This window comes from Astatotilapia calliptera, chromosome 22, assembly GCF_900246225.1.
Source record: "Astatotilapia calliptera chromosome 22, fAstCal1.2, whole genome shotgun sequence".
Lineage (NCBI taxonomy): Eukaryota > Metazoa > Chordata > Actinopteri > Cichliformes > Cichlidae > Astatotilapia > Astatotilapia calliptera.
This window is the reverse complement of record NC_039322.1, coordinates 19,561,680-19,580,625: the sequence shown is the minus strand read 5'-3', so window position 1 is coordinate 19,580,625 and position 18,946 is coordinate 19,561,680. Positions and strand designations below refer to the sequence as shown.

General features: G+C 41.2%; 2 protein-coding genes across 9 annotated transcripts in view; both read right to left on the bottom strand.

Moving 5' to 3' along the window:
- Positions 1 to 247: 247 nt before the first annotated feature.
- asb4 (ankyrin repeat and SOCS box containing 4) lies at positions 248 to 2,978 on the bottom strand. The gene is made up of 6 exons (XM_026156114.1): positions 2,348 to 2,978; positions 1,744 to 2,043; positions 1,415 to 1,657; positions 1,063 to 1,310; positions 862 to 975; positions 248 to 562 (listed from the first exon to the last, which is right to left on the bottom strand). The coding sequence occupies exons 1-6, from the start codon at positions 2,889 to 2,891 to the stop codon at positions 374 to 376; spliced, it is 1,638 nt and encodes a 545-aa protein (XP_026011899.1). The 5' UTR covers positions 2,892 to 2,978; the 3' UTR covers positions 248 to 373.
- A 69-nt stretch (positions 2,979 to 3,047) lies between these two features.
- ppp1r9a (protein phosphatase 1, regulatory subunit 9A) overlaps positions 3,048 to 18,946 on the bottom strand; it is a 54,229-nt gene continuing 38,330 nt past the window's right edge. For 6 of the 8 annotated variants that reach the window (XM_026156108.1, XM_026156109.1, XM_026156107.1 and 3 more), the window contains exons 8-20: positions 17,949 to 18,002; positions 17,046 to 17,275; positions 15,219 to 15,315; positions 13,614 to 13,749; positions 11,873 to 11,958; positions 11,022 to 11,154; positions 10,869 to 10,929; positions 8,503 to 8,550; positions 8,340 to 8,388; positions 6,826 to 6,945; positions 6,501 to 6,524; positions 6,033 to 6,215; positions 3,048 to 5,641 (exon numbers count right to left, since the gene is read on the bottom strand). In XM_026156108.1, coding sequence (XP_026011893.1) covers positions 5,459 to 5,641; positions 6,033 to 6,215; positions 6,501 to 6,524; positions 6,826 to 6,945; positions 8,340 to 8,388; positions 8,503 to 8,550; positions 10,869 to 10,929; positions 11,022 to 11,154; positions 11,873 to 11,958; positions 13,614 to 13,749; positions 15,219 to 15,315; positions 17,046 to 17,275; positions 17,949 to 18,002 — 1,404 coding nt within the window. In that variant the 3' untranslated portion in view covers positions 3,048 to 5,458. The remainder of the gene's footprint in view (positions 5,642 to 6,032; positions 6,216 to 6,500; positions 6,525 to 6,825; positions 6,946 to 8,339; positions 8,389 to 8,502; positions 8,551 to 10,868; positions 10,930 to 11,021; positions 11,155 to 11,872; positions 11,959 to 13,613; positions 13,750 to 15,218; positions 15,316 to 17,045; positions 17,276 to 17,948; positions 18,003 to 18,946) is intronic. The other 2 variants (XM_026156112.1, XM_026156111.1) reach the window with 1 other exon arrangement.

Here is an 18,946-nt window from a genome sequence, read left to right as displayed (position 1 = left end):
TATCACTATGCCTTAAGATTCAGACTAGACACACCATTGCCATCTATACAACAAAAACACCAATGAGGAGGATTTAACATCTGGAAGCATCTTAAAGCTATTTTAACAAATCTCCCCTCCGACCCGCCAGCTGTCCTGGAATGTTAGCAGCTATTAACTAAAACACAGAAATGGCTCATCCTGCAAGCACAAAAAATACCTTTTTTTGTTCTTTTTCTGTGCTTTCTGAGGTTTAAATAAATAAAATGTTAATGATGATGATGTTACATCTTGCACCACTTTTCATTTCCACAGTTAGCGGAGAGGCACTTAATAAATGTTTCTATTCAGGTCATTAGGCCTCATTCTGCACATCAGAACACCAGAGTCTCTATCAGTACAGTATCCCCTCAGGTTCTAGTAATAAATATTTCTTCATGGATAATGGCAGAGGCAGCTGTGCTACTCCTCTGTCACAGAAACTGCCCAGGGCAGCTCTGATGGCACATCTGGAGAGGTGAAGCAGACTGCGAGGAGCGTCAGTGCAAACAGCAAACAGGGAGTCGTAGAAGTCTTTATGGCGCTGAGGAGACAAAAAGAAACAGACGCTTTTGTTTAACTTCAATGAGAGGGCACACTCAGTCATATTCAGCTAATGTAAGCTGAATTTAAAGGGGCAATACACTAATTAACAGTTGAGAGGCATCAGATAGCTTTGAATTTGTTCATCTATAAATATTTCATCTTTAAACATTCTTTTCAGTTTTTACAATTTTTTAAATTATAAATGAGATTTCTTACACAGGATTACGTTTTTTCCTTTTTAATTTCAGTCAGTGTGTGTGTATTGTATTTAAAGAAAACAGTCTTTATTAGCTCTACCTTGTAGCAGTCATCAGGAAGAGCAGCTCTCCACTTCCTTGTGGGTTTTAAACTGCTATAGGAGTTAACCAAGATTTCTACAACTCTGGGGTAGTCATGGCAGTTCTGGAACACCTGTGCAAAACATTAAAGACTTTGTGGTTAAACATATAGTATAACGCAGATCATTTCAGCACAAACCCACATCATCATCTTCTCTACCTTGTGGAACTGTGGTGGGTAAATCCGTGCTGCATTGTAGTTGAGCAGCAGCTGAAAGCAGAGGTCTGGCATGGCCATAGGCCTGACTTCCGTCACTTTAAGGAGATACTGAATGGGAGAACAGCCGTTGATGTCCATGGCTCGAGAATCTGCCCCAGCCTCCAGCAGCATCTTTATCAGGACGTGATCGCAGTTCCAGGCAGCTTTGTGAAGAGCTGTTTTGTGGTCTGCCTCCTGAATGTTGGGATCTGCAACAGAAATCAAATCTGAAACATTGCAGTGGAAGTAAAGGGGGGGGGGGGGGGGGGGGGGTTAAAGTCAAAGTCAAGGAAACCTATCTAGAACGTCTTACCAGCTTGATAGTCCAGCAGGAGGCGACAGACTAGATGATGGTCTTGGCTGTAGGTTTGCTCCTTAGTGTCAAAAGCCCAGAAGGCTGCAGTCATCAGAGGAGTCTCCTGCAGAGAGTTCACTGCATTCACAGATGCTCCATGAGCCAAATAGAGAGCCACCAGCTCCGGAACACCGAATCTGGCTGCCGTGTGTAGAGGTGTGTCCTCTGCGTTGTTGTGGCTTGCTTTGTTGACTTTTGCACCTCCATGAGAGGGAAAAAAACATTTGGTTGTTGTTTTAGTGGTTTCTGCAGTGACTGTATTTGTGCTTCTACCTTTGCCTTCTCACCTTTGAGGATAAGTTGCTTGGCACACTCTACAGACTCCCGGGTAATGCAGTAGTGCAGCGGTGTGTGCCCGCTCAGAGACAGGCTGTTGACCTTTGCCCCGTGAGCCAAAAGCAAGGGCACACAGTCTCCATTGGACACCTCGCAGGCCACGTGCAGAGGCGTCTTCCCATTGGGCATCTGATTGACAGCTGCGCCTTTCTGAAGGAGTACCAGTGCTGTCTCCACAGCATTGTACATTACACATACATGGATACCCATGGCCCAGGACTTTTCCAGTTTGTAGCCGGGTAGCCAGTATCCTAAAAGAGAGGAAGTAACTTTCAGCAACAGTAAAGTTTTTGTACTTTTAATTCTTCATAATTACAGCAGTTTCATCTAAGTGCTTTGTAATGTTTGAGTTACACACACACAATCCAATATATTGCATTAAAGTGTGTGCAATAATCCATCCTACGTACTATGGTTCTATGGAAGTTTTGCACCACCTAGTGGTCAACTTACCGGACTGCTTACCAACAATGGAGAAGTGTGAGAAATCTCACGATCTGCATTTATACTCAGCACACACACACACACTCACAAACACACACAGTTTTCCTGCACCTTGTTTGTACGAGGCGAGGACCATGCTGGGATCTTCCACCTCCAACACAACGTCAATGTCTAGTTTGCTGGTTTGTAAAATCTCAAGGACTTCCTGTGCGTTGTTGGTCTGCAAGGCCTCCAGGAACCGTTGCTTCAGCTGTTTTTCAGCCAGTTTTCTGGGACTCAAATCCTCCATGAAATCTCTGTCCAAAGGCCCTAACGCTGCCAAATCGTCTGGCTTAGACGCTAATATTGTCCATAAAGCATGGAGTATGTTGGAAAGCAACGCACAAATGTTGACGATGAAGGATTCCAGCATACCAACCATTGCAACAACTCCATCAGCCCGGCCATAGGAGTTGCATAGAGAAAGAAGACAAAAATAAAGCAGATGAAGAGGGGCAACAAGTGACAGCAGTGCGTCGTCACTGGGAGAAAATAGTCCTGGAGAGAAATTAGGATGAACATAAATAGAAAGCATAGAGGGTGGGATGGGAAAGCTAAAGCTGGCTGACTCTAGACCAGTTAGTGTGCTGGGGGGTGTCCAGTGACAGAAGGGCATTGTATTGTATCCCTTCTATCAGTGGATGTGGTAAAAAATAATCAGCTTTATGAACCTGAGAGAAAAAAAACAACTAATATTTTTATGTGCGTGTCTGACTGAATAGGACACATGCAGAAGAAGAAAAAAGAAGAAGAAACAAAAGCAAACTGTGGACAGTGGCTGCACATTTTATTCAGTGTGACAGGTAGCTGCCCTTTCAAAGTTTTCAGAATGTGACAGCAAGGCAATGACAAAAAAAGGAGGAGGAGGAGAATAAGCACAGCTTTTTTTTTAAAGTGAAAGCATGGCTAGCAGTTTGTGGCAAATATCTTTTTGCTATCCCTACATACATAAAAAAGAAAAAACCTTCCAGACATGATTCATCTGTGTCTCTGCCCGCCGGGAGCACTGAGGTCCCATGTATACGATGGTTTCATCACGCCTGGCAAGATCGGTCAAGCACATAGAAAAGATTTGGAATCCCGTATTTAGCTCAGGTCTGACCTTTAAGCATCCTCAGCCCTCTGGAAAACAGCGCACCCACATTGACACAATACAAAACAAGGCTTCTTTAGGACTCTTACAGCATATTGCTTTCAGTGTTTAACTATACATACAAAAGAGTCTGCTGACTGGTTTGTCAGGGTGTGTGTGGAGGGGTATTAATAGAAGGATTCAAGTGTTACAAAACATTTCATGAGAATACATCATGAGCAGTTTATTAGAGTAGCACGGGAGCAGCACTATGGTGGTATTAGAGGAAAACCACAAGCACAATGGGACTATACTACTGACTTTTTTCTCTCGTTGCAATATCGACCTTTAAATCCTTCATTTGATAACAGCCATTTGAATTGAAATCCCTTTCTGATCACGTTTGGCAAAAGTAGGTAATCATACAATTCTGGATAAATAATTATTAAATGTTAATAATCCTCTTATTTCGTTATCATAAACAATAGTACACTGCTTCATTAAATACAGAAATAAATAAATAATAACACAATCTACTATCATGTATACCCGCACTGATACCCCATCTATTCTTCTCAGCCTGTTAGCAGCACACCAGACAGGGTCATTAAGATAAAGATATCATCACAGCTGCCTGTATATCTCTCATGGTGGCTGTGGTGTCTCTACATTTAATGTAAACCTATAAAATAATTCCTGGGAATGATAAAGAAGTAACACAGGCAAAATGTCTCTTGGTGAGCTTTGAAATCTTAAAATAAATCGTTCCAACAATGATGAACCAATTTCAGAATAAAGTCCAAAATATATTCCGGCTGTAAAGTTCAATTCCACTGTAACATCAAAGTTTTAGGTGAGATCATCTTTAAGGACAGTTTCTGAACTTTAGGTGTCGCACAAAGCATCTTTATGGCAGCATTACAAAATGTTATTTTCAGGACATTCCAGAGAAATCTGCATGACAAAGCATCGGAGATAATAAAATGACACGAATGAGGACGTCGTTTAGTCTATCGTATGTGTCCTGACGCTTGCACAGAAGAGGGCAGAGTTTGGAAAAATTCTACTAAGCTGAAATTTCTAAAGGCAGCGGCAGGTATTACTTTGTTACTGAGAGAATATAAAAAGAGGTCAAAAGCAGGTTACAAGGGGGAGTCAAAGCAACATTATGCATTTAAGCAAGAAGTTTCATTTTTATCAACTTTTCTGTTTTTTGTGGTTCGGGTTAGGTAAGTTACAAATGTAATAATTACACAGTACCTGAAATCTCTATTAGAACAAGTCCAGTCAGTTTAGTATGTCTTCATCATTTATACTTTAAACGGCTTGAGTATGGTACATGTATACGGTAAGGGGCACTGTAAGCCAGTACGCAGGTCAAATTTACAGTGGTTGCACTTCCAGTGTTCTTACAAGAAATCAAAGCGCTCGTTTCTCCCAGCGAATCTTTAATTTCCAGTTCAATTCCTTTAGGGAAGTTCCAGTGTTGCCTTATTCAGTAGTGAAAGTAAGCAGCATGGGGACACCTGGTGGTGGGAGATGAACACTGCCTCATGTAATCCAACACAAAGACCTGAACTGTATGTGCTTCGTAAAAGCCATAAAGAGATTCCGCTGATCTTTAGATTTGAGCAGGATATACATAAGTCTATTGAAATGGCACATCATCTACATCCTTATTTATCACTGTACATGTCTATGTCTAAAGGTGCTATGATGGGTAAGAGAAGTCTCTGGAGATGATGTGGTAGGTTACAGAGATAAACTTTTCACAGGCGCACTCTGGATATGAATAAATAAAACCAATTTACAGCTATAAACAGCAAAACAGAATCCATAAATTCTGGCTAAAAACACAGGATGGGTGTAAAATGAAGCAAATGAAGGGCACCATTCTGTTATCCAACTGATCCTTTTGGTTTCGTTTGGTTGGTGAAAAGGTCACTCAACAACAACTGGCAGCTGGGTGTGGAGCTCCACCTTTCAGAACTACTGAACTACTGAGCGGGCGTCCCTCGGGTTTCGTTTGTGGGGCCTGCTGACGTTCTGTTCTGCGAGATGCTACTTGATGTGGTGCTACAGTAAAGCGGGAGGTAATCTGGGGGCTCGTTTCACTCCGCCGCACTTTCTTTACGTGCATCTTTCTGCTGCTGCTCCAGCTCTCTCTTCCGCAGCTTTTCGCGCTGTTTCTCCATCTTTTCTTGGTTCCTCTTGGCCTTTTCCATCATAACTTTGAGGTCTTTGATCTTCTTCTTGATCAGTGTTCGATCCTGGGAAGAAGTGACCCCAAGAGCCTGAAACAAATTAGCAAAAATTGTTTTATATTTATCTCATAAGTATAATTATTTCGCTTTATTTTTTTTTTTATCCTTTATATTTCTTTTGCCAGACCAGTTATGCTCATCTCATAAAAACACTTTATTGTTAGGCCTATACCCTTGGAACTACTTTTAGCAGCAATGAAGTCATAGTTTTCTGAAAACATGTATCAGTCTCTCACATAATTGTGAAGGAATTCATTATCTACTCTTTATGGAGGTTTCATTTATAAACAGCCCTCTTAAGGTCCTGGCATAGCCTTTTAATTACGTTGTTATCTTTGAGGACTTTGACTGAGTCATTGTGATGTGATCTGTATTCGAAATCTAATTAAGATGCATTTAATAACAAAAAGGTTTCTGTTACCTTGAGCTCAGCACTATTCAGCTGAAGCAGCTGCACTCCATCTATATTTTTGGCAGTGAATTCTGGAATATGGTGTTCTAAGTTTAGGCCCATAAGCCAGTGGGCCACTTGCTGTGAAGTCCATTCGGTAATGCTGCGGTTCTGCCACTGGTACTGCTTTGAAAACTGCCCCTCGTCTAGCATCTGAACATACATGACAAGGAAAAGAAGCACATACGATAAAAAACCTATCAGCTCCATCTTTAGTGCTTAATTTGGATGAATAATGGGCTCAAACCCAGTCAACAACATCAAAAATTCCACCGATGCCTACATTCAGCACGTAGAAATACTGAAATTCTGGGGGCCATGAAGAGAAAAAAGATCGTTCCTCACCAAAGATGTGTAGCAGTGAGACACAGACAAATGGTTTACACACAGCTCAACAGACACAGAGACACGCATGCATTAAAAGAACCTCAGTCTCACCTCATCATCTATCATATCCAGACTCTGAATGTTGCAGCATAGAAAACAACAGAAAATGATTGGGTAGTTAACAGAACAGAAATGAAAAAGCTACCTCTGTGGTAGCCTGGCAAATAAAAAAAAAGTGCTTTTCTGCAGTAAAAACAAGATAAGCTTTCGTGCAATAATGTAAAGAAAAAAAAAGAAAAACTTTCTGGATGTTTTCTATAAGATTACACACTTTATGCATGGGCTGATTTGAACCAGCGAAGATAAATAAGCTTGTATTTATGGTTTGTGTTTCCATATTGAACATCCACGAAGAAGTTTCGGGAACATTTAGTACCTCATCTGAGGACAGCACCAGCGTGTGTGAGCGTCCTGACATCTTGGCTTCACTGAGCAGACCGCTGATCTCTACTGAGCTGCTGCTGCTGGCACTCAGATCATCGCACAAAGTGGGTGCCTAAGAAATCAACAACACGTTCGTAAGACTTGTGGCGAGCCAACTGGCTCTGCGGCTGAATTTAGCCGATTAGTTGGAACGCTTCTCTGTTATTGATGTTTCTGTGCAGCGTTATGTGAAGCCCAACACGATGTAGATGTTACAAATGTATTTTAAGAATGATTTTTTTAACCTGAGAGAGCGGACGGGGAGTGAATGAATCAAGAAAATGGAGGTTTTTTTCTCCCAGAATGTAACTGATGTGCTTCATCGCCCTGTTTTTAAAAAAAATTATGTTTTAGGTGTTTGACAAGCTCCAAGAAGGAGTGTGTGCATATCTGTAATTTTTTAAAGATGCTTGAATAGTATGCAAACTATAAATTTGGCTGGAATTTACGTGGACACAACACTGCCCTGCAGAGAAACTTTATTTGAGCTACTGAACGTTCCTTTTTTCGCCTGAAATACACAGGTTTATAGTTTCGGTGATATATGGCTAAGAGTGTAGAGCTATTTCTTACGCTCAATAACATACAGTAGCTTAACTCAGTCCTTTTAGTCTCAGTACCATCTGAGGTCAAAGTGAGACTAATCTCAGGCTTAGACTGTCAGCTTTCTGGGAGGACTCCTTACCTAAAAGCTCCATAAAAACATAATTAAGAAGAAGTTCTGATAAGATTTATCTTCTCATGTGCACTCTTCTTAAGCTGAGGGTGTCTTGGGAGTGAGAGAGGACTGAACTGGTGCAGGATCAAAAATAATCTCCTTTTTAATCCTATGGTAACCCCATCTGATATTACACAGGATTAGCCAGTTTTCACGTAAGTTCCTACAACTTTAATCTTATTGTATCAGGATGAGGTTTAACTGATTTTATACACATTAGAAAATGAACTCATTCACACTGTGATCAGATTTTTCTGCTAAAGTTAAATTAACACCTAATATCAGATCATATGTTTGCTAAATCATTATGTTTTTTTTTTACTGAGTTTCATCGACTGTTACACAATTAATTGGGCAATTATAAAGCAAATTATGGATTTCTATGGCTTTGGCAAGGTAATTTCCTTTTATATAAGCCCCAAATTACATCTTGGGGTACAAAATTATTTCCATTTCAATTGTTTGAAGCATTATTATTAAACATAAAGGAATACAATACCACATAATGTGAATAGGAGAAGAAGTGTGGCCATGTGAGTGCAGTCTGTTCAACAGAAACTACACAGTACATTAAAGCTACAAAGTGAACAGTAACCTGCAGTGAAAATGCAGAACTTGTTAAAAACTGCACGGATGCCAAGAAGACTTTTTTAAGTGCATGTATAATTGTGCACCACAAAGGGCAAAGCAGACTATTATTCAGAGAGAATCACTATTTACCAAGGTACCAATGACCAAACCTCACACACCTTGGCCTTGAGGTACTCTGGACTGTTCTCTGCTGACGGCTCTGTGGAGCTGAGAGACAGAAAGAGGAGCAGGGAGTTCCGAAATCAGCCATCGTGAAGTAAACATTTTAAATCCTCGTGTTTATTAGATGGAGGGAGACAAGGAAAATGCAAACAGTAATACCTGTTTCCAGGTGAAGCTCTGGGATCTTTGTCCTTCACTTTGGTTTTCCTGTGAGGAGGTGGAGTGGAGTTGAGTAACATATGTGATGCAATTATTTGTTCATGTGCTTTGTTAACTATGAACCTTTAGTAATTATTCATACAAAATGACTTCCATAAAAGATCAGTTGTTAAATTGTCTCTCTTGACTCCTGACGAAGGCGGTCGCACTTTTCTCCTCCCCCTTTCCCTTATCTTCCCTGCTTGGCTTCTCGTGTCCTTGTCTAGTCTCGTCTACTTTTCTACTCTTGCCCTGGAACACTCTCACAGTCTGTTCTCTAAAACCTAAAAGGGGAATTATGGATTTGATCAACTGGTCCCTGAATGCAACTGACACCCTCTTCTCAACGAGAAGCCTGGGCTCGGGTGAGCCTGAGTGTCCTGGAGGGACGTTCCCTGCCGGATACACGATGGACGAGTGGAATAACTGGAGGGTCCTGTGCCTGGCGCGGCTGTCGATCGAGGACATTGAAGACATCTACCTTTTCGGAACCATGATAACAGGGTTCTTGCTGATCGGAGCTGGCTTGGCCCTGGTTTATCGAAGATTAAAGAAAGCAGAATCGGCTCTTCAAAACCCCACAAGGCTGCCCGCTGTGATTGAAGCGATGGGACGACTTGTGACTTCTCGAAACAGGCTCATTGAACGCTGCACGGATAAGATCTTGAAGCTTGAGGCTGCAGTGAAAACTCAGACTAAGACCTATGAGCGAAAATTGGATAACATCATGGAGAAACTCGCGGCTCTCCAACGGGAGATTGAGAGACCAGTGTTGGACTGTTAGAGCGGCTGTAAAATTGACATGCAGTTGTTCGAACTAAAGGAATGCTACCATCATTTCATCCGGCTACCATATAGGCGCCAGCTGTGGTCTCAAGGCTGGAGCTGAACAAAACAAATTTTCACCCTGAGAACAGACTGTTTACTTAGCCTGGCAGGGCGAAGGACACTCTCTCAGCTAAACTCAGGACACACACACACACACATACACTGATACACACTCATCCCCCTCCATTTCCAAACGCCTTCGATGCTTGTCCTCTCCGGGGTAGATGGCGGGTTGACTGGACCAGCACAGACATGCTGCAGGACCGGATGTGCTGTCTACACCGGCTCTCTCTTACCCTTACCCACCCCAGTTGCTTGTCTTGTGTTTCTATGGTGTATTGACAGTCATGTGCTTTTTGTGCTGGGGTGTTTTTTTTCTGTTCTCAAACTGTTCTCCCAGTAGGAGCTCAGTCTGAGTTTTTTTTCTCCTCCTCTCACCTCATGTTTTGTATTTTCGTTGTTTTTTTCCTATCAGCCTACCTCTCTGACATGTCTTCCCAATGTGATGTTTGTGTAAAGTTCGGTCAGAGGGTTCCTTTGTAAATGCGCACGTGCCATTAGCGTGCTGCCTGCTGTAACCTATAATTTCTTTCATGATTAATAAAGAATTTCTGATTCTGATTAAAACTGCAGACGATAAAAGCTGTAAATAAATACAGCATGTTTTATCTGCTCATGTGTGTTCATTGCTCAGCATGTTTGTAAATGTTTATCTGGTTCATTTAGGTACACCTGTTCAACAGCTTGTTAAGACAAATGTGTATTCAGCCAATCACGTGGCAGCAACTCAGTGTATTTAGGCATGGCAAGAAAATCTGCTGAAGCCAAACTGAGCATCAGAGTAGGCTGTGGCTGCAGGTAGTCTGGAGTTTCAGAAACTTGGATGTTCCTGGAATAGCATCTCTAGAGCTTACAGCATCAGGAGACCACACTGGGTACCACTTTTGTCAACTAAGAACAGGAAACTAATGATGATCTGCTGCAACATTTGAATGTTGGGTTCAGAATTTGGCAAAAAAGCATAGATGCATCCTGCTTTCTACCAGTTATTGAGGCTGCAGGTGGCGTAATGGTGTGTGGGAATTTTCTTTATATATTTTGGATTCCTTAGCATCAACTGAGCATCACTTAAATGCCACAGCCTACTCGAGTATTGTTGTTGACCATGTCCATCCTTTTATAACCACAGTTTACCCATCTACTGATGGCTGCTTCCAGCAGGATAAGACACCATGTCACAAAGCTCAGATCACTTCTAACTGGTTTCTTGAACATAACATTTTAGCACCTTACCAAAAGGGCATCCAGCCCAGTACGAGTAAGCTGTACCTAATAAGGTGCCCAGTGAGTGTACACAGCACTGCTCTTTTATACGTGATCCTTGTGTTTGATTAACAACTTCATTTATCAACTTCATTTGACGACATTTCTCTGGACAACGTACGATGCATCAATTCACTCAAAAAGTTAACATGTCATTGCATCATCTGCTGTCTTACCCAGGGTCCAGAGCTGGTCTCTGCTCCTCCAAACTCTGAGAGGGGCTCGGAGACTGAGAACCTGTGATAAGAAACGCCCCGCACTGACATTACTCCTACATCAAATGATGAGCTTAAAAGAGTTCTGCATTATCAGGATCCAGGAGTGCTAACCGTGGAGTGTTTTTCTGGGGGAGCCCTCTGCACTGGCCTGGACCCTAAGTGCTGGAACTCCTCCATCGCAAGAGGCCACACTACGAAACGGACCAGAGTGGCTGTGGGATTGACTTCCACGACCTTCAGAGATCTAACAGCAGAGAGAAGAAGAAACATCAAGTTAATTTAAGAGACCATAAAAATGTGAAAAATGTAACTAAGGAGAGAGCGAAAGAAAAGACAAGCAAAACCTCCAAAGAACTCCCACAGAACGAAGAGGAAATTAAGTGCAATCAAAGAATAAGAGATCTGAGCAGCCAGAGCTGCGCACTAATCTGACAGAAGTCACTTGACATACTTTCACCATTTCTAATTCCTTGCCCTCTTTTCCCCAGGAAGCGCCACAGTGCCTTAGCTTCTGTGTTCCTGCCAATTCTGATCCAGTTCTCGAGTTGTTTATCTAATCTGAACTTGCTGAGTTAAGTGACAGCATTAGCCAAACCCGAGCCTTTCATCCAGAAAAAAAAGACTGTAGCTGTTATTATCACACTGGGAGAGACAATAAGCTGTGACAGAACCACACACTCAATTAAAGTGGCAGAGCAACAAGCGGCAATTAATCCATTAGAAGGAATAAAGTGGAATGGACAGGGGTTAAAGGCCCACAAACACGCACATACCAAACACCCTGTGGTGAAATCTGAGACATATTAAATGTAAGAGTACGCTAATGAGAATAATGGAGCTCGTTTGATTAAAAGTCACATCTGTCTGCATCACGTCTGTTTCATGTTTCAACAGTTGTTAAATAAGAAATCGTGTAACTGTGTTAAGGTTTCACTGAGTAAAGGAAACATGTTAATACAAACCTCGTCTGTGGAGCAGATGCTGTCTCTGGGAACTCCTCCGTAGCCCTTTATTTTGCTGGGTGAGTGGGGAGAGCCCTCCTTCGTGTCTAGAGTCACACCCACACACACAAGAAATGGTGAGCAAAAACAGCTTTTGGTATACCCGAGCACATCCCTTCATGATGACATCTGTCCATCCGTGACGTTTGTTTTTTAAATTTTACTTTTTTTTAAACTTCTTAATTTTCCCTGACCCCGTGTCGACACCCACATTAAACACACCTATTAAAAAAAACCATCAACTCAGTTAAAACGTCCAAACTTCCCCCATGAGCGACACTTCTAATTAGGCAGACAATTATCATCGTTCTCCTCATTCCCTGAGTGCGCATGGAGATGCTGTCAGATGAAACAAAGACTGAATCACTTAAATTTCAAAAAGATAATTTCAGCAGACCCTGTATTCTCCTCCCACGTGTGCTCTCTCCTTTATATCCCGTTCAAGCCGTATCCCTTGGCCCCTCTTGTTTTAATATAGCATACATGGGCTGCATCATTCATCTCACTGCTGATGCAATCACTCTGCTATCCGCTGAACTGCACCAGATATGGTGCTTCTTCTACTGTTCTGACGGTTACAGCCACTGAAATGAAGCCAGCGGAGCTTAAAAAGACTTGAGGAGAACAAAGCCTGACAGAAACCCTGACAGATGGGCTCAGGACTGATTAGTTGTTTGTTTTTATTTGCAGTAGTTCAGAGTGAAACTGGAGTCAGAGGTTCAAGTGTGAGGATTTTTAAAATGAAATGGATATTTCTATATTATCTACAATGGAGTGTGTGAGTTAACAGTAAAAAACTGGATAATGCAATGTTTTTTAATGTACTTTAAAAGCAAAATCATCATTAAACTGCAAGATTCATTAAACAAGCTAACTTAGCACAAAAGCTAAGAGAGCGACGGCTAGCCAGAGCTAGTGAAATGTGCTAACCAGCATTTTAAGATCTTTGTTCAATCAATGAAGTGTAAATAAAGAAGGCAAATAATCACCATGATTGCTTTTCTTTTTTAATTTATCAGTTTTTTACTGATTCATACAAAACAAACCAATATATGACATATTCATTAGTGAGCTTTAGAGGGACTGGTAGCAGCTCTGGTTTTACTCCCACTACTCCCACACCTGCTAAGCAGTATTAATTTCACTGACCAGTGATTTTCATCATAGTTTTTGACAATAACTAAATAAAATTAATGCACAGGGACAAAAACAAGATGGAAATAGTCTGGAGAGACAAGATCCAATCAGAATTTATTAAGTTGTGTTTTTGGTTTTTATGCTACAACTAGGACCCATGCTCCCTGTTTCACATGAAAATGGGACAAATTTTTAACACTTGTGAGGAAGAGAAGAGCAGACAGACGGACACATTTTGCAATTAATGTAAAGGAAACGGAAATGCTAAACTGTGTTGAGAATCTCTCATCATAATCTCGTGATATTTAAAAGACTAAAACGAAAAGAATTTAGATGCGTAAATTATGATTAAAACTAAATAAAGTTTTAATCAAAAGATAAATTAAAACCACTGCTAAGCTAAGTTAGCTAGCTGCTTGGTTCACCTTTAAATTCCAATAAAATTCTTACAGATGTGAATGACATTGAGCTTCTTGGTAAGAAAAACAAACAAACAAAAAGCAGAACAACAACATATAGAGATATTATACTTTTTCCATAATGGGCAGTTCCCACATAAACAGACCTCTGGCTTGTGTTGCAGCTCGGCTCGGGCTGTGCTGTTGAGCGCTGAGCCTCTCAGAACTGCTGCTGTTGTTGTTGTTGACCTGGATACCGTTCTGCTTCATCAGCTGCATTAGCTCCGACTCTAAGGTTGCAATCTGTAGAGAGGGGCCAACCGGTTGATGTTAATCACCTGTAGGCATATACCTGTCAAACAGCTGCTTTAAAGCGCTGGAACAATTGGTGACATGCTGAGATGATCAGAAAACACATTTATACTTGATCTGAAAAAAGTGGACCTGTAATTCTTTTTCTTATTTTCATATATTTACTGTTACAATTAAATTAAACATGACAAAAGTTTAAAATGAAGAGGTCAGCATCTGTGCATGTAATCCCTATGAGCTACAAGCTCAGGTTTCAAATTACTCCAAACTCTCAGTTTCAGGCAGGTTTTACTAGACTCGGTTCTGTATGATGTCACTGAGGGTGGACATCCTTAATATGGTCAGCTCTGGCACCTCAGAAGATGTTGGAGCTCAGAGGGAGCTAATTCCTGAGTTAATCACGTTCCACAGTAATACCACAGTGGCGACAAAAAGCAAGGAAAAAGGAGATTTCCTCCTTAGAAAGCTAGCTAGGAATAAGCCACTGCAGCCCACAACAGTGTACAAAAGAAAGGTTTTACAGTTTTACCAGTGTTTATGTGGACTGTCACCATCTTCAATTGTATAGTCGGCGTTGGAAATCCAAATCGAGTGGGTTTTCCCATAAACAATCCTGAGTCATGAATTGGGAAGGGAATGCAGTGACAGCTCTGGCTGTAAACACAGAAGCCTCCCCACCTCTCTGCTGCTCAAACCTTTTGTTTACAAGGGACAGCCAATCAGAAGAAAGTTGGCTTAGGTAGTGGACCTAAAATAGCTTGTTTCATATCCTTGATGAATGAGGGGCTGAACAAAGGAGCACAGACCTAGAAATCAGTTTCAGGGGTTGGCCAAGTGTGTACAAATATCTGAACATATAGTACAATTGTTCCAGTATGTCAGTGTAGTTAAACAGAGACTCTGTGTGTTGTTGTACGGAGGGAGTATCAGAGTATAAAGAGTCTACTGTTTTCCAAAACTCTTACCTGTGCCACCCTCGACTATTTACCCTTTGAAATCCAGTAAAGGAATGAGTGTCGAATGCAAAAAATAAAGGCTTGATTGACAATTCAGCTGTGAAGAAAGGCCTAAAGGTTGATGATTAAACCTCACACCAGCACGATTATCTTTGTGTCGCACTTCCTTTTTATTGAAAAGAGTGAAACGGCAAACAAGAGGCGGCAGAGGCAGTACGACATGTGAGAAAGTGTGACCACTGGGCCTGAGCACATTACAAGAAACACCAAGTGGCAGAAAAAGCACAGGGGGGTGCTCCTAAAGATCTTTATGTCCATGCTGATTATTGGCTTTGAATGTAATTTCACACAAAGCCAGACTGTGTCACTCATTAGCATATTTTCAATGTTATTTAAGGGCAAATAGCTTAATTTTACAAGCCCACTCTGAACAGCTACAAGGCAGGAAGCTATTCAGTTATGGCAAAAATGAAAAGTGGATAGAAAAAAAAAAAGATAGCTTACCCTGACTTGCAGTCCCTGGATCTCAGCCAGGTGAGCTTTCTCAGCCTCCTCCAGCCGCCTCCTCTCTGCATCCTCCTTCTGGATGAACTCCACCTCTCTGGAGGAACAGGAGGCGGGGGAGAGGAGATGTGTGTTAACACAGGAAACAAGATACAGCTATAATATGTGCATGTGCACATTTCATCATGTGTGATAGTGCCTTGCCTCTCGCTCAGCTGTGGTAATAAGGGAGTTGAGGCTGTTTGAGGATGCCAGAATGACTCATTTTACCCCGATCACGCTGTTCCCGGTTAACACACACATCTTTTTTTTCCCTTTTACCTCTACTTTACCCCCCTCTATTTGCTTTCCTGTCTCATTTCTTCATCACATCTTAAGTCCTCCCACTGAGGATGTGAGGGAGAGACACAAGGAAGGATACACCTGTGTTTTTTCACTTTAAGCCCCTCCAGATGGATGCTCTCTCCTTAAAGGTGCATTTAAGGGGATCTGAAGACCTCCGTGATGGGAGACAGAAACAATTTCCAGGTCAAAGGAGGAAAGAGCACGCGAGGACGTTTGCATAATGAAAGGCACACAGTCTCTCTCCTCTGCAGCCCAGGCCGAAGGTACAGATCAGCATGGAGAGTTTGTTTCACCGCTTTGCTTCCATTTGGCCTGCAGGGGCACAGCCAATTATATCCAGTCACACTGAAGCTGAGCAGGAGAGGTTCTGAAATCAGTGCACAGAAAAGGAGGGAGTGCTGCACTGCATTAAAATGGAAACACAGTTCTTACTGTTGAACTGGGATAAGGCTTAAAAGAAACATAGTTGGTCCAGCTCACAGATGGAAATGAGGTAGATATTGTTTTTCAGGTTCACTGAGAGAAGTGAGGGTAGCTGTAAAAGGAAAAACAAAGGAATTCATCCAAGTTTTTTTTTAATTAAAACATATGTTTGTAGGATTAATGCTAAAGTACTCATTTGAAAGAGTTGAAGTGTTATAATAAATGTGAGGTTTCCTTCTTAGCTGTTGCTTCTCTCGGCAAGCTGAGAAGAGTACATTTAATGAAAGCACCTAGGCAGAGGTTTCTGACTCAGTTATGCTACAGTAACATATGGAAACAGACTGATTTTGTATGAAGTATGGCTAACTAGACAAAATTTATCGCACATAAGTCTTTTTTTTTGCCCTGATTTCAGTCCCTCAAGAAGTAATCAATGTTTTTTTCTTACATAAAATGCAATATTCATAGAATTTGAAACTATGAAACTTTGTTAGGACATTCTTGTCTCCTTCCCATTTTTAATCACTCGGATGTTCAGTTTTTAGTTTTCCCAATGCACTAGCTTCCATAAATCATTTCTGATTAACTGCTAGCACACATTAGCACATTAAAATCTGAAACTGAGTGAAAATAGTGAACCGAACCTGGGATTGCCAGTATGTGACATCATAAATACCTGCAAGATCATATATAATCATATAATATCATATATAATTTATATAATCATATAAAAGACTATAAATAGCCTCACTGAAGTTACCTCATAGATGTGACTATAAATTACAATGATTTTTTTTTAAATTGTGTACATTCAGCATTCTTTCAGTTGGACTAATGTTGTAAGCTCAGATAAATGACCCTAATTAGAAAGTGCATGATTAGTTATAGTAACCTAAGTTGCTGCCGGTGTCCAGCAGACTTACATTTTCAAACTGTATTAGCAGTTGAACCCAAAACACTGTCATTGGTCCAATGCTTAATGTAACTGAGATTTCATGACCGAGAAAAATAAACACAGTGAGAGGTCCAATGTGATCAGTTTAACCAGAGTTCACTCACTTCTGCTGGAAGTCTTTGATGAGCTTCTTGGCTTTGTTGTACTTCTTCTCCAGAGCCTGGTACTGGGCCTGGGCCTCCTTCAGGTGTTCATTGACGGTGTGGCAGAGCGTCTGCGCCTCGATCCAGTAGCTCTCCAGCTTCAACATCCTTTCCTTGTTCTCCTCGATGCTGGCCTTCAGCTGGCTCTTCTCCTTCTCCCAGCGCTGCTTTTCCCGCTCCACTGATGCCAGCTGCAGGACAAAATCAGCATTGTCCAATAATGTCCAACACTATATATACAACATATTACACATATACACATGCCAAAAAACAGGCACTTTTAACAGGATATGTAACCAATATTAAGTAAGAAGTTATAGACTGTTTTTTAATTGTTAAAACACGAGCTTGTTGGACGTTTTGAAGGTCTCAAAGTAAGACAAAATCAAACCTACAGTTATAAAATCAGCAAGCAAAAGCTAATAAAACTGCCTTTTTGGAGCAAAGACTTATTAAGAGTACAAATTGCATCACAAGGAACATCGTTACTGTCATGGAAAAAGCTTTATAGGCACCACTTTGATCAAACTGCATATGAATAATACACCGTTATTTATATGCATGCAGGCACAAATGCATTCACAGAGACCCTGACAACACTGAGTGCGTCATGCAAAGAGACAACACTACCTTCAATAGTTGTATAAAGTGTATTTAAAGTATTTTAGCTGTGGATTGTTTCTGTAAAACATCTCTCGCTTATAACACCAAAGTTTATCTCCCAAACATTTCCACCAAGCTTGAACCGCTGCTCACCGGCTATCCTGACCCAAGTCTCACATTGATTTAAAAATCATGTAAACACTGACAAAACACACCCACAACCAGTCGCCTGATTGCCCAGAGACGGTTTTAATCCCTTACCTTGTTTTTCAGTTTCTGGATCTCGGCCTCGGTCACCGTGTGTTTGATTTGGAGCTGTTGGTAGCAGAGGAGGAGAAAAAAAGAAAACAGGAGAGAAAAGAGAGGGCGGTCAAGAATCAAATGGATGGCTGAGCAGGCTCTCTGTGCCGTCGATACAGCGTGATGGACAGAGGCAGCCGACTCTGTCCTCCCCCTGACAGCGTCCCAGCTCCAGCACTGACATGCATTCTCAGAGGAGAGGCAAGGAAAGCTGAGGGATGCATGAATTGCTAAGTAGTTTAAAGAAGCCATAAAGGGAAAAAAAGTCATACATTTTCTAACATGGAATAACGTTTTGCATTTTTAATGCAATGTTAAAACTAAAACTAAACTAAAAAAAAAAAATCTAAGAAACTTAGGTGTTAGTTAGATGTACAAGTGTATATGGGTGGTCCATTAGAGGCAGACAGGAAGTTAGATAATGACTGAGCAGACATAAACAGGAGAAGAGGAGATGCAGAGAGAGAGAGCAGGATATGGAAACAAGTGAAAGCTCTGAGAGAAAAGTAGAGGCGTGACACACAGAGCACTGGCCGAACTTTTTTAAAGTACTAATACTGATACTCATACTTTTTTCTAATTACTCCTCCTGAAAAATTCTTCTTTCATTATGTTTGAAAGCAAATATCAAATTCTTATATGTATATACTGAAAAAGTGTTTCTTTGTTGCAATCATTCACTATCTCTGTGTGAGCTGATGTACCTCCAGTGGCAGAAATTAGTTACAATACCAACAGTTCTGCTTCTGTTTAAAAATTCACTTTAAAGTTTACCAAAAGTTACTGTGAAGTTTCAGTAGCGCAAGTTAAGAAGTTTTCACACAACTTCAAATAATTTTGGTAGAATCACATCAGGATATTTTTCACACTTCTCCTTTCTCACATGTCACACACGGCAGGAAGTAGGTGGCAGTGCTAGAAATACTCTGTGAGGCTGAGAAGAGGGAGCTGCCTGGATA